This window comes from Lynx canadensis, chromosome B4 (genome assembly GCF_007474595.2).
Source record: "Lynx canadensis isolate LIC74 chromosome B4, mLynCan4.pri.v2, whole genome shotgun sequence".
NCBI lineage: Eukaryota > Metazoa > Chordata > Mammalia > Carnivora > Felidae > Lynx > Lynx canadensis.
In genome coordinates this window covers 62,891,103-62,910,804 of record NC_044309.1, presented here as the reverse complement: position 1 = coordinate 62,910,804, position 19,702 = coordinate 62,891,103, and the positions used below count along the sequence as shown (strand labels likewise).

Genomic DNA, 19,702 nt, shown 5'->3' with positions numbered 1-19,702 from the left:
TTTTTTGTTTTGGAATAGTGGTCAGTCAGGTTTAAAATCTATAATAAGTAATTATATTTTTACTAATGTGGTTTAACCTTTTAAAATCTTAGATATTTTTGAAGATTATGCTTCTCCCACCACAGCAGCCCAGACTCTATTATATACTGCTGCAAAGAAAAGAAAAGAGGTATGCAGTAATTCTTTTTAAATCCAAGATGGAGAGGTGCACTGTGTGGATTTGACACTCTGTTATACCCCTAGTATTTGACAAATTATATTATTCATTATAACCTATCACTTTAGGAATATTTTTCTGTCCTAGTAAGGGAAAAGGGTTGTTTTCTTAATTATAATTGCTTGATAAAACACAGTAAAATGGCTTTAGTTTTGAAAATTTGTACATCCTATTTAATACTATAGAAGTTGGGCAGTGAAAGCTCACGTAGACTAAAACAGATTCTTCTGTTTCTATAGGTGTTACCAAAAATGATGGCATTCTGTTATCAAATCCTGACAGACCCGAACTTTGACCCTAGGAAGAAAGATGGAGCCCTGCATGTGATTGGTTCCCTTGCTGATATTTTATTGAAGGTTCAACTACTCAAAATATAATTTACTTGAGCATAGGCAAATGAGAGGATATGACAGTTATGAATAATTTAAAACTTGTGACTGCTTCTGCATAATTGATTTGACTGTAAACATCCTTTTCTCTGTCACCTGTTTCTTTGATTAAAACAAAAATTTTACTTTGTCAGTTTTTCAGCATGAAACTGTTGCTAAATTAAAAAAGGATGCAATATGACTTTAGTGTTATTGCTGCAAAAGTCAATCAGTATCAAATTATTTTGTAAGGTACTATTTCTTGTTTTAAAACATACAATATGTAGGTCAAATAATTTTATAAAATTACACATAGAAGTATACTAAGCATAAGTCATAATAAACACTTTATTTGGTTGTGATTTTTATATATGAAAAAGGCATTGATAAGTTAAAACTTCATATCTATCTCCTAACAGAAGAGTTTATTCAAGGACCAAATGGAGTTGTTGCTACAGAATCATGTATTTCCACTATTATTGTCTAACCTGGGATATCTTCGAGCTAGAGTAAGTTTTCCATATTTCCATTGTGTTTCTTAAAATGTTCATTTGTGGGACACCTGGCTGGCTTAGTTAGAGGAGCATATGATTCTTGATCTTGGGGTTGTGAGATCGAGCTTCACGATGGGTATAGGGATTATTAAGAAAAATAAACTTTTCTTTTTTTTTTTAAGAAAAATAAACTTTAAAAAATGTTCATTTGTAAGATATTTTTTGAACTAAATGTTTTTGGATAAATTGACCTTTTACCATGTATTGGAACAAAATGAAGTCAGTCAGACTGTCCCTTATGGTCACATAAGCTGAATAAAGAACAAACTAATAAATAAAGGATTTATGGATTCTAATTCCAGCTGCTTTAAATTTTCACTCTAGCCCCACTTGCTGCATTCATAAAACATGGAGTGAGAGGGATAATGTTATAGCAATAGTACAGTGTAAATTTGTAAACTGATTAATTTTCAGTGTCCAAAACAGCCTGAAATTCTAGTTTGGCTAAAACCTTAATTAGTACAGATAGTATATTAGGTCGATATGCCTTAGAAAAATGGGGAAGATAATAATTCACATAAACTTATTTGTGTTCTAAGTGTATATGACTTCTAGAATCAATATCTTTTATGGAGAAATAAAAATAGAACTTTAATTCGAGAGCCTAGTGTTTATCTTTATAATTACATCAACACAAAAAATGTCTTGCTATAAAGAACATACGTTAACAATGTCTTACACACTAAAGCCTTTTTATAAACAGATGGCAACATTCACTGGAGAAGTATTTGGGCACATGTAGGTTAGAGGTATGGAGGGCATACAAGTGTTTTTATAGGTAGGCTGTAACCTTTGACAGGCTGTGTGAATTGTAATTCTCTTTCTAAAAGTCTTTTAGCAGTAAAACAAATTACCGTTAATTGTGTTTTATGTACATGGAGAATTAAAGTAATAATATGATTCTGTGGTCTAATAGTTTAAAGTTTGGTAATCTATATAAGATTTAAAATTCTTCATACCTTATATGAGCAAAAAAGTTTGCTAAGTCCTTACATGAGTAAGGGAAAATAATATTTCATTTGTTTGCTGGGAAGACCAGCAAATGAAAGTTAAACGTTGGTTTGTAGTAGCTCTTACATATAAATAACACATTAGTTATGACTCATAATATTTATTAAGCATAAACAGGATTTCTTTTTTCAGAGATGCTTCAGTTAGGCCCATTTTCTTTTCCCTGTGAAAAATTGCGTATAGATAATTTAGAAGTAACAACTGCCTTTTTAAATAAAAAGAGTGGGAAGTCCAGAAGTTAAAAACTATGGGTAATATGCTACCCTCCAAAAACAAACAGTACTTGGTAGAGTTAATGATATTTTACTAAGAAGTTCTTATGTGCATGACTTTATTATAGAATGCCACAATCCTAACAGTTTCCTACTTAATTTCTTCTTATAGTCCTGTTGGGTACTTCATGCGTTTAGTTCTTTGAAGTTTCATAATGAGCTCAATCTGAGAAATGCAGTCGAACTGGCAAAGAAGAGCCTGATTGAAGATAAGGAGATGCCTGTCAAAGTTGAAGCTGCCCTTGCTCTTCAGTCATTAATTTCTAACCAGATACAAGGTAAAGCCAAAAATATCTTTTAAAGGGTTTATGTTATTTTATTTTTTGAAATCCTTTCTTCTTATCCTTAAGGATGATTTCTCTGAGTCTTCAGGTGCAAGGTTTAGATTTCTGAGCTTTTGTTCCCTCAGAATTTTATAGCAGTTTATCCTTGCCCTTTTCAGGAGTTCCTGTTGACTGGTCTCCAGAAAAATTTTGGATTAGGAAATAAGTTGATGGTTATTGGCCGCTGGGGTAGGCTGGGAATCAGGAGACCTGGTGTCTAATTTTGATGGTGCTACTAGGTTGCTGTGTAAGCCTGTGTAGAGGCATACCATCTGTCAAGGGTTAGCTTTCCATATATTTAAATTCAGGGGATTGAACTAAATGGCCTCAAGAAACCTTTCAGCTCTAGGACTCTGATTCTACTAGTTTTGAAAGTAGCAAGTGGAATTTCTGGTGAGTGATAACACAGATAACTCGTTTGTTCAGAAGAATATTCTGTTCAAAGTTCAAGTAAACCTTGGGAAGTAAATTCAGTTTTATGAAGTACATGAATCTAATTTACTTCTGTTCAACAGTGTTTCAGTGGGAAGACTGAATATTATACAAGGACGTGTGGGAGGAGGTATTCGGCATAGTTTTTATGTACATGATTTTTTATACTTATATCTTGATATATACATGTTCTGTAAGTCATCCTGATGATAGAACATTTGTATAATTAGAATTTCTCAATGAAGGGTCTTGGCATTTTGGGCAGGACAGTTCTTTCCTCTGTAGGATTGATTACCTCTAATTAAGGGGAAGTGGATGTGTTAGTGAAGATTATTTTGGTATAGCTTTTAAAAAATTTTTTCTATTTTGAGAGAAACAGAGAATGTGCTGTGGGGAGGGACAGAGAGAGAGGGAGACAAAGAATCCCAAGCAGTCTCTGTGCTTCAGTGCAGAGCCTGATGCAGGACTTGAACTCACAAACTGTGAGATCATGACCTGAGCCGAAACCAAGAGTCAGACGCTTAACTGACTGAACCACCCAGGTGCCCTGGTACAGCTTTGTATCTTATACCATAAAGCAAGTATCTGTCAAGAGCCTATTACCCTGTGTCACTTAACCTTGTGACCAAGTTAATTCCTATCGCCAATTTTGAATACCTAATTTTTTTACTCATTTTGTTTGTTTTATTGCATTAGCTAAGGAATATATGAAGCCACACGTAAGGCCTATCATGCAGGAGCTGTTGCACATTGTTAGAGAGACAGAAAATGATGATGTTACTAATGTTATCCAGAAGATGATATGTGAATATAGTCAAGAAGTAGCTTCAATTGCTGTTGATATGACCCAACATTTGGTAAGAATGGGCAAAGTTTTATGTTAGTTTGAAAGTAAATTCAGCCTTGAATAATAAAAATAAAAGCCTTGACTAATCTAAGTAAATTGAATTCCAAAATTTGGAGTTCAGTTTTATATGTAATTGAAATGTTAATATAAAAATGTTTGCTCTAGTAATTCTGACAGTTGTTAATTTCTATATTTAATTAGACTTAAATCTAATAACATTGGGATCATTTCATCTGTAATATTCTGAGATTTTACAATGATGTACTTTGTGAGCTTTTTAAATTTTCATTTTGTGGGTTTTGAATCTGGAAACTCATTTCCTTCAGTTTTGGGCAATTTTTGCATTACTTATTTGATTAATTTCTCCCTACCATTTTTTTTTTTCTATTCTATAGTTCTGATAAGGAATATTGGATCAGGACCGAGTCTTTAATTTTCTTACCTTTTTTCCTCTTGTCTTCCATGTCTGTCTGTCTTTTTTGTTTCATTTTCTAGGTGATTTCTTAACTTTGTCTTCTACCTTCTATCAAATTTTTCACTTGACTATTGCTAGATTTCAGTTTTCTTAGACTTTGGGTTTATTTGTTTAATGACAACCACAAGTTAAATAATAGCTAATTGTTATAACTAATGTATATTCCACTCTAGTGACTAGATGAGGAAAAGTTGGCTGTACTTAAAACATGATAGTCTATCATTGATTTACTTGGTAAAGTGTGTAACTTATGTTTGAGCAATGCTGACGTCTAGATGAGTGCCACTGCCCTTTTATTAACTTACAACAACAACGAGGGGTAGGTATAACATTACTAATTGTTGAATATGTTTATGTTATGTTCATAGGCTGAGATATTTGGCAAAGTTCTTCAAAGTGATGAATATGAAGAAATCGAAGACAAAACAGTAATGGCGATGGGAATTTTACATACTATTGATACTATCTTGACAGTTGTAGAAGATCATAAAGAGGTGGAATTTGTGTTTTATTATGTCATTATAGTACCATTAACTGAAATTTATATGATCAATGGGCATGACTTTAAAGTTGGTATTTAGGGGCATCTGGGTGGCTCAGTTGATTAAGTGTCTGACTCTTGGTTTTGGCTCAGGTCATGATCCATGGTTCATGAGTTCGAGCCCCATGTCAGCTGTGCTGACAGCTGCAGAGCCTGCTTGGGATTCTCTGCCTCCCTCTCTCTCTCTGCGCCTTCTCTGTTCTCTCTCTCTCTCAAAATAAATAAACGTTAAAATTGCTATTATACATGTTGTTAGATTTTAAAAATTACCTTCAAATTTTCAAAGGCCATATTAAAATGATTGAGGGGGGAAATATTACATGTTGTTGTAAGGTATATAGGACATTTCTGTATTATTAAACTGAGTTTAGTTCATCACATCTATGTTCCAGGCTAGATTTTGGGGGAATATCAAATTGAATAAGACATGAACTCTGCCTCTTGGAACCCACAGTCTAGTCTTCTTGTAGAGAGTGATAGCCATTCAATCACAGTGGCAGATATTAAGTAGTGGAACAAAATTCAAATGTAACAAACATCATGAGAATGGAAGGGAAGAAGAACTTAAAACATCATCTTTCTTAAACTGAATTCCAGAACAATATTGGGAGAAGAATTTGTGCAGATAGTTATTAGGTGCTTTCCCCTCTGTTCACTGATAGGATTTTACTAGTGTCACCATGAGATCACTAGAGCTGGTAATGGTAGTGTCCTTTTGCAGAAGTGGAAAACAAGTTTATGTAGTATCAGGAGTCTTGCTCATGGCCATAGAGTTTTGGGTTTGCAGTCAGATTATTCTGATAATATATCCATTTATCTCCACCTGAAACCTGCCACCCTCCTCCCCAAGTATTACATTGCCTCTCAGATTTGAGTTGGTTCCTTCTGTGAGCTTAGGCTGACTTGCTCAGCAATGGCGGCAGCTCCTGTTTCATACAGTGGGACTTAGGAAGCAGGTGGTGGTTCTTTAAATAGCATTGTTAAACCCCGTGGCTGTTGATTTATCCTGTGTTTATCACACACCAGTGGAAAATTACTGGATTCTTAAAAACAGTTCGATATTCTTCTCCTGGGCAGGCCTCCTTCACCTAAAAAGGCTTAATGTGAATTTTTATTCCCATATTCATTATTTTATTTTTGTATTCTTGTTAAAACTGGATGGGCCATTCAGGAACAGCGAGATGTTTCAAATTACAACAAGCATACTTAAGGATAATTCTTTTGCCTTATATGCAGAACTTGTATTTTTAAATTTGGAGACCTTAGAAATCTCCTAATCCAGTTTTCTAAAATATGTGTGTGTCGAAGATGGGCAGTAGTAAAATGAGCAGCAGGATTAGTTTGAAAACAAAACAGTACTTTACCTTTTTGTTTTAATATTTTTACTCTTGATACTAATTTTGCATTTCAGATAAAGTTAAAGGAGCATGTGAACTTACTGTGATTATCAAAGGAGGCATGGTTTAAAATTGAGAAGCACTAATCCAATCCAGCTTCCTTACCTATGAAAAAAATGTGAAGCCTTCAGTGAGTGGCTTTACGAAGGTCATAGATAATTAGAGGCAAAACAAGGAGTAGAATCTTGGTCTCCTGACTGCCTGTCTTGGGATTTTGAACTTTGGCTTATTAAAAGCAAACTCTGAGAAAAGTCTTTCCTTAAAAGGAAAAATCACATGTGTATGAATACATGCACACTGAGTATATGCAGAACAAAATTAGAAATCTAAACCAGATGTTTACGTATATGCAGTTTTCTTTAATGATTTAAATATATTGACAAATTTTCAAACTGGAGATTTTGGATCATTTGAACTTTAACAGAGTACTTTAAAGCTGAATATTCAAAGAATATGCTCAAAAGTTGAAATAGGATACTTAGATGGACAATGTAACCCATGATGGAGTTTAATTTTTGCTTATTTAAAAAATATTTAGTACAACCTGTGTTGAAAAATTCAAAAGACATGAAAAGGTATTCAGTGAAATTTCACCTTCTCACTCAGCTCCGCAGATGTCATTCTCCTCTGTGGAGGAGGTAGTTCCTCTCCTAGGTTTTTGTACCCTTCCAGAGATATTTTCTCTTATAACGTCTAAGTAAAAAAAAATGAGCGTGTATTTTTTTCTTTTATGAAAATGATAGTATACAGTTTTTATCTGCCATTTTTGAATTATGTCTTGGTGATCCTTCCATAATTATTAGCCACTAAAGTTAGTATTTTTAGTAGTTGCATAATCTTTCTTTATGTGTCAGTTTATTCAACCAGTCCCTCATTAATGAATATCATTTAACTGTCCCTTCCTAAACGGACCTTTGGTTATTACTAATCACAAACATTGCTGCAGTGAATGGCCTGTTACATGTCATTTGCACAGGTAATAATATGTCTGGAGGACAGATTCCTTGAAGTGGACTTGCTGGGTCAAAGGATCTTGAGAGATAATTGCTAACTTGGCCACATTACACTGCTCAAATCAATGTATAGCAGTGCCTCTCTTCCCAGCTAATACTTTTTGATCATTGCCAGTTTGATAGGTGAAAAATGGTAATCTTGGGCTTAGAATTTGTACCTTTCTCATGTATGAGAGTTAATATCTTGTTATAAGCTTAAAGTCTGTTTGTATTTCTTTTTCATGACCTTTGCCTTTTTTTCCTCTTGACTTGATTTCACGGGAGCCAATTTGATATTTGTCTGTGATACCATTTGAAAATAATTCCCTCAATTTTTCATTCATCTTTGACTTTTCCCTACACTATGCAGATATTTTTAATTTTTGAAATCAAATGGCTCAATATATTTGTTTCTGATTTTTGGGCTTTGAGCCATTTTCCATCTTCAGGATTATACACAACTTCTTTTCATTTCTTCTCGTATTTCTGTGGCCCAAGTTTTCACGTTGAAATCTTTCATTCACTAGGAACTTACTTTGTTGTAAAATATGAGGTTAGGAACTAATTTAATTTATAATTTTATTATGGATTTAACTCTCACTTCCATCATTTGTCTACTTTTCAGAATTTCTTGGTTATTTTTTTCACTTGAAATTCAGAATTGTCAACTTAACCCTCCAAAAAAGTTTTGTTGATGTTTTTACTGGGTTAGTATTTATAGAGTAAGAGTTATCATGGTGGATTTTATTTTATCTTTTATTTTATTTTTATTTATTTTAATGTTTATTTATTTTTGAGAGAGCACAAGTTGGGGAGGGACAAAGACAGGGGGCAGAGGATCCTAAGCGGGCTGTGTGCCGACAGCAGCAAGCTTGATGTGGGGCTCGAACTCAAAAACTGTGAGATCATGACCTGACCGGAAGTCAGATGGTCAACCAGCTGAGCCACCCAGGCACCCCAGTTATCACGATGGATTTTAAACTAAATGTTTAAATTTGTCTTTAGGTTACTCAGCAGTTAGAGAACATCTGTCTGCGGATCATTGATCTCGTTTTACAGAAACATGTAATTGGTAAGTTCAAAGGTAGAGTAAAAAAGTTAATTGATATTTTTTAACTTGGTAAACTTAAAGTGCATTTTTAGCCCTTCAGATTCAACAGTATGGACAATTTTGAGGGAGAGAAGCTTTCATTTTCTTCTGTTTTTTGGATGTACTTTCGAGTATTATATATCTGTATTTTCATTTAGAGAAAAATTTAATACATCCAATTAATTCCTAGTCTTGGAATTGAAAAACGTGAAATGATAGATCTATGTCTTTTCAGAAGTATGAAATAATTATTGTTCCGTTATCTATTATAGAGCCCAACTTCTGAATAGAACCAGTAACTAATAGAATCAGGATGTTACATTAGATGGGAATTTGTAGAAGAGGCTGTTTTTCCAGTATCCAAGCACTTTGCAGGTGGCAGCCCCCAGTCCTGTTCCCTGGAGAGTGTTGCAGCCTATATAGTGTGCAGACAGAAAGCTGAAAGAAAAGCGTGTTACTGCTTAAGAGCAGTTGTCTCTAAAATTTTTCTCACTCACACCATTGATAGAAAATTGAGCATGCATTTCTAATATATGTGAATGATATTTGAATACAAGTTATAGGCAATATATATGTTATGAAACCACATTTACATATATAAAAACAGAAATGTAGAAGGATGGGATTAAATGTCTATATAAAGTGTTCTAATACACATTATATACATATATACACACACATTTTTATACTATGTATATATTATATACATATATCTATGTATTATTTCCCATTTCAGTACACTGCCTAGGGTACATACCCCTTACTTTTGAAATCATTGCTATAAAGCTGTAGTTCTCAAACTTTGGTATGCATAAGAATCACCAAGGAGCTAGTTCAAATGAAGATTTCTGGACCATAACCCTAGAGATTCTGATAAGCAAAAAAAGAACATATTCATTTATGTCTTTATTCATGGAAGAGATTGTAACCAAAAATTCTCCATTTAAAGTAAAGCGATCTGGAGGAGTGACACTGTGAAGTAAGATAAAGAGAAATAGTTTATACTAACTTTTTCATCTGTCTATACCAGCTATTTGATTTGAGCAATTGAAATGTCAGGATGTTAAGGAAAGGGGCCTATTTTTGGGTGTAGTGAACAGATGAGAAAGCCATGGCTCCAGTTGCCTGTCTAGTATCTCATTCCTAGCTTTAAGGTGACAGGTGGTCTTTTCTTGTGTTTTTAGTTGTGATGTAATGTTAATGACCCTTTTTGAACCAATATTTGGCCATGCAGGATCTTAGATTAAAAAAAAAAAAAAAATAGGGGGCGCCTGGGTGGCTTGGTTGGTTAAGCGTCCGACTTCGGCTCAAGTCATGATCTCACGGTCCGTGAGTTCGAGCCCCGTGTCGGGCTCTGTGCTGACTGCTCAGAGCCTGGAGCCTGTTTCAGATTCTGTGTCTCCCTCTCTCTCTGCCCCTCCCCTGTTCACGCTCTCTCTCTGTCTCAAAAATAAATAAAAACGTTAAAAAAAATTTAAAAAAAATAGTTCTGTAAGATGTCATGGGCCGAATCTGTTTTTCTGGGACCCCCACCACAGCAGCCTGACTTTGTTTGTGTCCGTGGTCCAGTCTCTTTCCATTGTCCTACTTTCCTTTTCTCCATTGCCTGTTTTCATTGCTAATTTACTTATAAGATTTCATTTATTATTAAAACCTAGGTTTAGCTATTACTGCTTTATCTGCTTTATCTTATGCCGGAAGTGAAAGTTAGTATAATCATCCCACCCTAAGAGTCTTCTTGATTGAGAATGATTGAAATAACTTTTGGCGAATTCAAGCATAAATGGAATGTAGTGGAAGGATGTTTGGTAGCTCACTGAATCCGTGGGAAGGCTGGAATTGGCTGGAGCCAGCATGATTGTGCCATAGAAGTGGTCTGCTGAGAAAGTCAGTGCTGTCTTTGTCCACACTGGGTCCTAGATTGCTGCCCACCACAGTTCAGCCTCCAGCACAGCTGCAAAAAGTAATCAGCAACAGCTTTGTGCCTTCTAGTTTCTCTGTCAAGTTTCAGAGTCCTGGTCTTCAGCATCTGAGTATCGGGTTGTGCACACGTGCTGAGCGTGTGCAAGGAAATATTGGGCTCCTTTTCTGTCTTGAGCCTTTATAAAGTTAGGAAGAGGCGTTTGCTCTCCTTTTCTCCAAGGTGTGGGGTAATGATGAACAGAACTTTCAGATGTTTCATATTCAGATAATGCTGTTTTTCAAGTGATTGTCTTATGTAAAAGTTCTTTCCCAATATCTGTAATTACATTTTATTTTGTTCTTGGTAAGGCAACTGTCTTATCAGCTTTTGAATATATTGTTTGTTTGTTTTTAATATTTATTTTTTGAGAGAGAGAGAGAGAGAGAGAGAGAGAACGAGTGGGGGAGGGGCAGAGAAAGATAGAGGATCTGAAGCAGGTGAGGAGAGCCCAAGGCAGGGCTTGAACTCACAAACCTTGAAATCATGACCTGAGCTGAAGTTGGACTCTTAACTGAGCCACCCAGGCTCCCCATGTATATTGTTTTAAATAATGCTACAGGGTCACCTGGCTGGCTCAGTTGGTTGAATGTCCGACTTCTGCTTAGGTTATGATCTCAGTGTTAGGTTTGTGGTTTCGGGCCCCACATTGGGTTCGCTGCTGTCAGCATGGAGCCTGCTTTGGATCCTCTGTCCCCATCTCTCTCTCTCTCTCAAAAATAAACATTAAAAAAATTATATTACAGAAAAAACCTCCAAGCTTCCAGAGTGAATATTAGTTCCTTTTAAATAGGAGGGGCGCCTGTGTGGCTCAGTGGGTTGAGCATCCTACTTTGGCTCAGGTCATAATCTCACAGCTCCTGAATTCAAGCCCCACGTCAGGCTCTGTGCTGACAGCTCAGAGCCTGGAGCCTGCTTTGGATCTGTGTCTCCCTCTCTCTCTGCTCATGCTGTGCCTCTCTTTCTCAAAAATAAATAAACATTGAAAATTAAAATAAATAAGAGGGAAAAAATCTTTGAACTTAAAAGACTTTTGCTCAGTGATGAACATGGTGGGAATTATTTGAAAAATTTTCTATTGAGATTTGCATTTTCTGATTGTATGTTTAGATATGATGTACTTTTGACTGAGAGCAATAAGAAATATATATGCAAATACATACATATATACATATATATGCAAATATATTTGCAATATATATGCAAATACAATATTCTCTTTGGACTCTTCTACTTTATAGTGGATATCACTGACTTGAGATAAATTTTAAAATACTGCACAAGTATTACATGATTTGTAAATTGACAAAATACGGTCCAGAACATAGTTTGTAAAAATATGTGAGACCAGAAGATATTGTAGCCTAGCTTAATTAAGCTTTCCAAAGAACATTAATTATTTGTAAGTTAACAGTACTGTGCACAAGAGGTATACAATTCCTTCTTGTACCCATTTCTAATATAGCTTTAGAAGTATAACTATATTTTAGTACACAGTATCAAGAAAATATGTATTTCCAGTATTCTAGGGAAATTTAGTAAAAACAAATCTTTGCCCTGTCCTGTTGGGTAGGGGTCAGATGGAAGGTGGCAAATATGGGAATGCTGAGAAAGGGGTGCTCAAGTATGTTAGGTGCCGAGGAATGTATGCAGGTAGATAGTCTCAATCCTCCCGTCTTTGTGTTTTAATTTTTGCTGTTTTCTAGCATTCTAACTAGAGATTTTCTTCCTTCTAGAATTCTATGAAGAAATTCTTTCACTGGCCTACAGTTTAACCTGCCATGGCATTTCCCCTCAAATGTGGCAGCTGCTAGGTATATTATATGAGGTGTTTCAGCAGGATTGTTTTGAATACTTTACAGGTATGCCTTTGGCCATGTAACATTTTTTCTTTTCTGTGTCTGAACATTATTTCCTTTGACACATGACATAAAGACACATACGATTCCGGTACTAATCAGAAAACAGTTGTTATTTCTCTGTGGAGTAAAGGGTGGTGCTGTTAGAGCAGTGTTTTCCAGAGTTAGGGATACAGGCAGTAGGAAGGAGCCTGTTTCCTGTTGTATCTCAAATTAGTTTGCAGTCAGAACAAATGTCCATACATTAATTCAGTTAGTATTTTCTGAATACTATCTATATTTCAAGCACTGTTCTAAGTATAGCGGTATAGCAGTGAACAAAATAGACAGCATTGCTCTTTTGACGCTTCCATTCTGGTTGGGGGGAACCAGAGGGAAGGTGGGGAACACACAGATAAGCAAGAAAATACATACTTTGTGAAGTGGTGATGAGTCCTTTAGAGTAAAGGACAAACATTCAGAACAATCACTATAATAAATGGTGAGCATTTTAATCTTCCTGATCCACATTTTCCTCATCTATAAATAGGGCAGATCTGTCACTTTCCTTACTAGCATTTGTGGCTGTGAAGGAAGATGGTAATATGTGGGTGCTATAGAAATATAGCTTCCGTGGGATCATTTATTTCTACTCCTGTTACTCAAGTCTCATTGGGATTTTGAATTCTTTTTTTCCAGATATGATGCCTCTCCTGCATAATTATGTGACAATAGATACAAATACTTTATTATCTAATCCAAAGCATTTAGAAATACTTTTTACAATGTGTAGAAAGGTAAGCGTGTCCTAATCAGTTGTTGTAGTGGTTCTTAGTAATGTTTGAGTGTTTTACTGCTGGTCGCTCTCAATTTGTTTCTTACACCTTTAGTTCTGTATTGCCTTCATCAACATATATTTGCCATTTTGTATTTTCTAATAGAGCTTGGAATTATTACTTGAAAATTTTATATTTGTGTTGTGCTTAAGAATGCTTGCCACTTTTATAGCTGTGTACTTTATAATGGTCAGGGTAAATAATTTTGTTTGTTTTTCCTTCAAAAATGCAAACTTACTACTTGATGAAAGAAAAGTGCTAAGAAAATAAGCACACAGTTTGTCAGTCTTGATTTTTTTAAATTGAATGTGTATATTGGAAACAACTAGATGTATATATTTTGATTATAAATAAGACAAAAAATTGGAATAGTTGGAAAAACAGCATCATTTAGCTCAATACAGGTTGATTTATCAGCCATATACTGGCTACTGTTAGATTCACATGCAAACATGTCTACTGTGTTGTCTTTGTCACAGGTTAGATTTTGCCCTCTATTGGTTGTATCTAGGAATCATTGATGAGTATAAATAATGTTTTCCTTTCTCCTTTAGGTGAATATTTGTATACACATAAATATAAAACTTTATGTTGCATAAAGCTGCCAAATATCTAAGTTTGGCCTTGGAGTTGGGACTAAAGTATCTAGTCTACAACCCGTCTTTCTCACTAAAAGAGATGTGTACCAAGATATGTTAAGAGCTCTGAGCTGACAATCAGCACATCTGATTAAAGTCTCAGTTCGGTTGTAAAGAGCCTGGGAGATTTTGGGAGGTCACTAAGTTTCATCACATATAAATGAAAGGAGTAGAGTCATGATTTTTAAAGACTCCTTTAGCTCTGTAATAACCTAGCTTATTAAATCATAATCACTTGGCAGTGCTTAGTATTTTCCCCTAAGTAGTGTAGACAAGTGCTATTGAGGGAAAGGGAAAGAGAAAGCAGCAAGCAGAAAACATTACAGTCCTACACCCATTAGTACAGCTGCTCTGTATTATAGCTGCTGGGATAAAAGTGATGCTCACAGTAATGTCCTTAGACTTACCAACTAGTTAAAATATATGTCCTATTCTTGGTTTTTAGTAATAACTAATACTTACTGGACTCTTCCTGTATACCAGGTATTTCCTCAGCATTTTATACATATTAACTTATTTTATCTTTACAATATTATGAGGAAGGTATCACCTTTTGGTCAAAGAGGAGACCAAGGTATAATTTTTTGCATCGTGCCTGAGGTTTAGTACATTGTCCTAAGTCACGGAGCTACTCTTTGTTGGAGCCATATTTGAACCCAGGTGGTCTGGCTCCAGAGCCCATTTTTTAAATTACTAAACATATTTTGTTTCTTCTCCTTTTGGAGGTGGGGACCAAAACCAACCAACAACCAACCAGCCAACCAACAAACAAAAAACCAAGCAAATACAATTTGGGGAAAAAGGAGTGATTTATTTATTCTTTCTGTATTGTACGCCATGATGGGAACAGTAAGACACAGAGGTTAATAAGTTTGTTTGAAAACACAGATAATAAGTGGCAGTGCTGGAATTTGAACCAAGCATTTTGGTTCCAGAGCCCATTTACATTTAGAATCTAGATCTCAATACATTGCCCTAGAGGTAAATTTTAAATTTTATGTAAATAGTGTTGGTTCTTGGTGTTGCCAGCTACCTGCTTAGGATTCAGCTCACTGATCCATCTGTTTTCCAGCTTCCAAAATTTTATAGCTATCTACTTTTTCCTTTTCTCTGTCTTTGTGGATTTATGCCTCTAAAATCTCTTTACTGTCATTTTAATAGTCTTTTGGGAAGTAATAAAATTAAATGGGAATGTTCAATCTGTCTTCTTTACCTGGAATTTCTTTTTAATTCAGTTTTCTTAAATTGTATTTGCCTAGGAAATTATCCAATTAACCTGAGTTTTCAAATATATAAGGAATATAATGTTCTCCATAATATTTACTTATTTTTAATCTCTCCTTTATCTGTATTTGTGTCTTTCTTGTCTTTTGTTTAAACAAATAGCTTAAGTATTTTGTTTGCAACTATCATTTCTAATATTTTTAAAATTTTGTTCTTTTTAAGAATAATTTTGACAAAAGCTGTCTGCTTTGTTGTCTTTATTCATTGAATCTGTTTTTTGTTTCTGTTATTTGTATTGTTTGTATTTTTAATTTCTGTCTCCTCTTCTTTGGGTTAAGTCTGTTCTTTTTCTTATAGCTTGTGTTTTAACATTTATTAATTTTTTTATATTTCTTAATTTCCAACATAAGCTTGCCTCTACTCTGCGAATGTCTCTTCTGGGAACCTTATTATAAGGCAATTATATTCCAAATTTTATGTATGAACACGTGCATTGTAGAATTGTTTATAATAGTGAAAATACAGCATTGACAATAGAGGAATATCTAGTAAACTGTTACATTTATCTACTGTAATACTTAAGTGATTATAACATCGATGGAAAATGTTTGTAGTTTAAAGTCCAAATGGAGAAATTAAAAGGTGTGTGATATCAAATTATGGTTATTATTTTGAAAAAAGTGAGTATATATGGACAAGAACTCAAAAGAAACAGAAACTACAGGGTTTGTTTCATTGTTTAAAAGTAAGGTTTTAAAATTTCTTTTCATTTCATTTTATTGGTTTGTTGTTTTGTTGCCTTTAAGGGAAGCTTCGTTTATCTGAAGTTAATTCCTATAGCTTCACTTTATTAATCCAAAGTTAAATAGGTGAATTCTTTCTTCTTAAAAGGAATTAGAATAGATAAAGAAGATAGATGTACTTTATTTTGACCTTCCTTCTTTTGGATGGGCAAACTTAGAAAGCAAAGCTGCGATTCTAATGTGTGAATTTTTATGAGCTATTTGCTTCATGTACACTTGATTAAATTCTCTGCAGTGCCATTCACTGCTAAGCTAAATTGTGATTACTGTAGGTACTATGTGGAGATGCAGGAGAAGATGCGGAATGTCATGCAGCCAAACTCCTTGAAGTCATCATTCTTCAGTGCAAAGGAAAGGGAATTGATCAGGTAATACATGTATGGAAAGTTTGTACTTGATGTTTATACTGAAATTTTACCTGATTGACATTTTGTTTATATTATATGATGGAAAATTAAAAAGATAGCCTGAAGTTTGTGCTTCCTGGTACAAATCCTATTTAAATGGCAAGGAAAAATACCCATGCAATTTGAAAATTGCACCTTGCATTCTAGCAGAGAAAGAAATAAACAGAAAAATATGTAATAATTTAAGAGGCTATCAAGCGAATCATGAAGGAGATGAATATGTAAATTCTACTTAATTGGTTTCCCAGAGATTTGCATTTTCCCTTTGTTTTTTTAGATTCTATTGAAATATTCTCAGATTTGTTCTTTTAACCAGAAATGAAGATACTGTACAAAAAAGAAAAAGTTTCTTTTACTGATTTAAAAAGTATTATAGGGGCGCCCGGTGGCTCAGTGTCCGACTCTTGATTTCAGCTCGGTTTGTGAGTTTGAGCCCCACATTGGGCTCTGGGGTGACAGCACTGAGCCTGCTTGGGATTCTCCTCTCTCTCTCTCTCTCTGCCCCTCCCCTGCTCTCTTTCTCTCTCCCTCAAAATAAAATTTTTAAAAAAGTATTATAAATTTTCAACAAAGATTAATTTGATATTTGGTGTAATCATGGTATGATAGATACTGAGAAAAAAAGTCTTCAAGTAAAATTGTGGAGTTGTCTTTTTTTCTTTCAGTTCTGTAATGTTTGCTCCATGTATTTTTTGGTAACAGCTTTACTGAGCTATAATTCACATACCGTATAATTCACTCATTTACAGTGGATTCAGTGTATTTTAATATATTCACAGAATCATGCAACTATTCATATAGTCAGTTTTATTTTTTAATTAATTAATTTTAAAATTTAAATCCAAGTTAGTTAATATAAATGGTGTAATAATGATTTCAAGAATAGAATTTAGTGATTCATCACTTACTTATAACACCCAGTGCTCATCCCAGCAACTGTCCTCCTTAATGCCCCTTGCCCATTTAGCCCATCCCCATCCCCAATACCCCTCCAGCAACCCTCAGTTTGTTCTCTTATGGTTTGTCCCCCTCTCTGTTTTTATATTATTTTACATCCCTTCCCTTATGTTCGTCTGTTTTGTATCTTAAGTTCCACATATGAGTGAAATCATATGCTATGTCTTTCTCTGACTTATTTTGCTTAACATAATACACTGTAGTTCCATCCACACTGTTGCAAATGGCAAGATTTCATTCTTTTTTTGACTGCTGAGTAATATACACTGTGTATATACATACCACATCTTCTTTATCTTTTCATCTGTTTATGGACATTTGAGCTCTTTCCATACTTTGGCTATTGTCAGTAGTGCTGCTATAAACGTTGGTGTATGTGCCCTTTTGAAACAGCATACCTGTATCCCTTGGATAAATACCTAGTAATGTAATTGCTGGATTGATTGTAGGGTAGTTCTATTTTTAATATTTTGAGGAACCTCTATAATGTTTTCTAGAGTGGCTGCACCAGTTTGCATTCCCACCAGTGGTGCAAAAGGGTTCCTCTTTGTCTGCATCCTTGCCAATATCTGTTGTTGCCTGAGCTGTTAATGTTAGCTATTCTGACAGGTGTGAGGTGGTATCTCATTGTGGTTTTGATTTGTATTTCCCTGATGATTAGTGATGTTGAGCATTTTTTCATGTGTGTGTCAGCCATCTGGATGTCTTTTTTGGAAAGGTGTCTATTCATGTCTTTTGCCCATTTTTTCACTGGATTATTTGTTTTTGGGGTGTTGAGTTTGATAAGTTCTTTATAGATTTTGGATCTAACCTTTTATCTGATATGTCATTTGCAAATATCTTCTCTTGTTCCATTGGTTGCCTTTTAGTTTTGCTGATTATTTCCTTCGCCGTGCAGAAGCTTTTTATCTTGATGAGGTCCCAATAGTTTATTTTTGCTTTTCTTTCCCTTGCCTCCAGAGACATGTCAAGTAAAAAATTGCTGTGGCCAAGGCCAAAGAGGTTGTTGCCTGATTTTTCCTCTAGGATTTTCCTGTCTTACATTTAGGTCTTTCATCCATTTTGAGTTTATTTTTGTGTATGGTGTGAGAAAGTGGTCCAGGTTCATTTTTCTGTGTGTCGCTGTCCAGTTTTCCCAGCACCACTTACTGAAGAGACTGTCTTTATTCCATTGGATATTCTTTCCTGCTTTGTCAAAGATTAGTTGGCCATACATTTGTGGTTCCATTTCTGGGTTCTCTATTCTGTTCCATTGATCTGAGTGTCTGTTCTTGTGCCAGTATCATACTGTCTTGATGATTACAGCTTTGCAATACAGCTTGAAGTCTGGAATTGTGATGCCTCCAGCTTTGGTTTTCTTTTTCAGGATTGCTTTGGCTATTTGGGGTCTTTTCTGGTTCCATACAAATTTAAGAATTGTTTATTCTAGCTCTTTGAAGAGTGCTGGTGTTGTTTTGATACGTATTGCATTGAATATGTAGATTGCTTTGGGTAGTATTGACATTTTAACAATATTTGCTCTTCCTATCCAGGAGCATGGAATGTTTTTCCATTTTTTTGTGTCTTCTTCAATTTCTTTCATAAGCTTTCTATACTTTTCAGTGTATAGATTTTTCACCTCTTTGGTTAGGTTTATTCCTAGGTATTTTATGGTTACTTCGGTCAGTTTTAGAGCATTCCATCACTATCTCCCAAAGAACTCCTCATTTCCCCTTAACACCTACCCCCCCCCCCCCCGCCCCCTAGCCTAGGCAACCATTTTTCCGCTTTCTTATTTCAGAGATTTGTCTATTCTAGACATTTCATATAAACAGAATCATGTGGTCCTTTGTGAATGACTTTTCTCACTTAGCATAATGGTTTAAAGGTTCATCCATGTGGTAGCATGCGTACTAGTACTTCATTTCTTTTTATTGCCAAATATTCCATTGTGTGGATATATCACATTTATTTTAGCCATTCATTAGTTGGTGGATTCTTGGATTATATCCACTTTTTTTTTTTTTTTAAGTCAGCTCCATCCCCAATGAGGGGCTTGAAGTCATGACTCTGAGATCAGAAGTCACATGCCCTACTGACTGAGCCAGCCAGGCGCCCCTGATTATTCCCACTTTTTGTCTACTGTGAATAATGGTATGCACATTTCTATGCAGATTTTTGTGTGGACGTACTTTCATTTATCTTGGAATATATCTAGGAGTGGCGGTTCTTTGTTTAATTGTTTGAAGAACTGCCAAACTTTTTCCAAAGCAGCTGCATCATTTCCCATTCCTACCAGCAGTGAATGAGGAGGATTCCAATTTGTCTGTATCCTCATCAATTCTTGCTTTGTTGCTCTTGTTTTCTTGATCAGTTTTTTTTTTTTTCTTATAGCCATCCTTGTAGGTGTGAAGTAGTATATCACAGTTTTGATTTGCATTTGCTTGATGGCTAATGATGTTGAGTATCTTTTCCTATGGCCATTTGTATATCTTTTTTTTTTTTTTTTTTTTTTTTGAGAAATGTCTATTCAGATTCTTG

The 19,702-nt window shown here is 34.9% G+C and overlaps 1 protein-coding gene across 2 annotated transcripts in view; it reads left to right on the top strand.

Annotated features, from left to right (window-relative positions):
* The window catches only part of IPO8 (importin 8), an 86,528-nt gene that overhangs the window by 31,697 nt on the left and 35,129 nt on the right, over positions 1-19,702 (top strand). For both annotated transcript variants that reach the window (XM_030322090.2, XM_030322091.1), the window contains 10 exons: positions 93-169; positions 457-573; positions 1,005-1,094; positions 2,535-2,700; positions 3,874-4,034; positions 4,868-4,993; positions 8,435-8,501; positions 12,216-12,341; positions 13,017-13,114; positions 16,091-16,186. In XM_030322090.2, the coding sequence (XP_030177950.1) occupies positions 93-169; positions 457-573; positions 1,005-1,094; positions 2,535-2,700; positions 3,874-4,034; positions 4,868-4,993; positions 8,435-8,501; positions 12,216-12,341; positions 13,017-13,114; positions 16,091-16,186 (1,124 nt within the window). The remainder of the gene's footprint in view (positions 1-92; positions 170-456; positions 574-1,004; positions 1,095-2,534; positions 2,701-3,873; positions 4,035-4,867; positions 4,994-8,434; positions 8,502-12,215; positions 12,342-13,016; positions 13,115-16,090; positions 16,187-19,702) is intronic.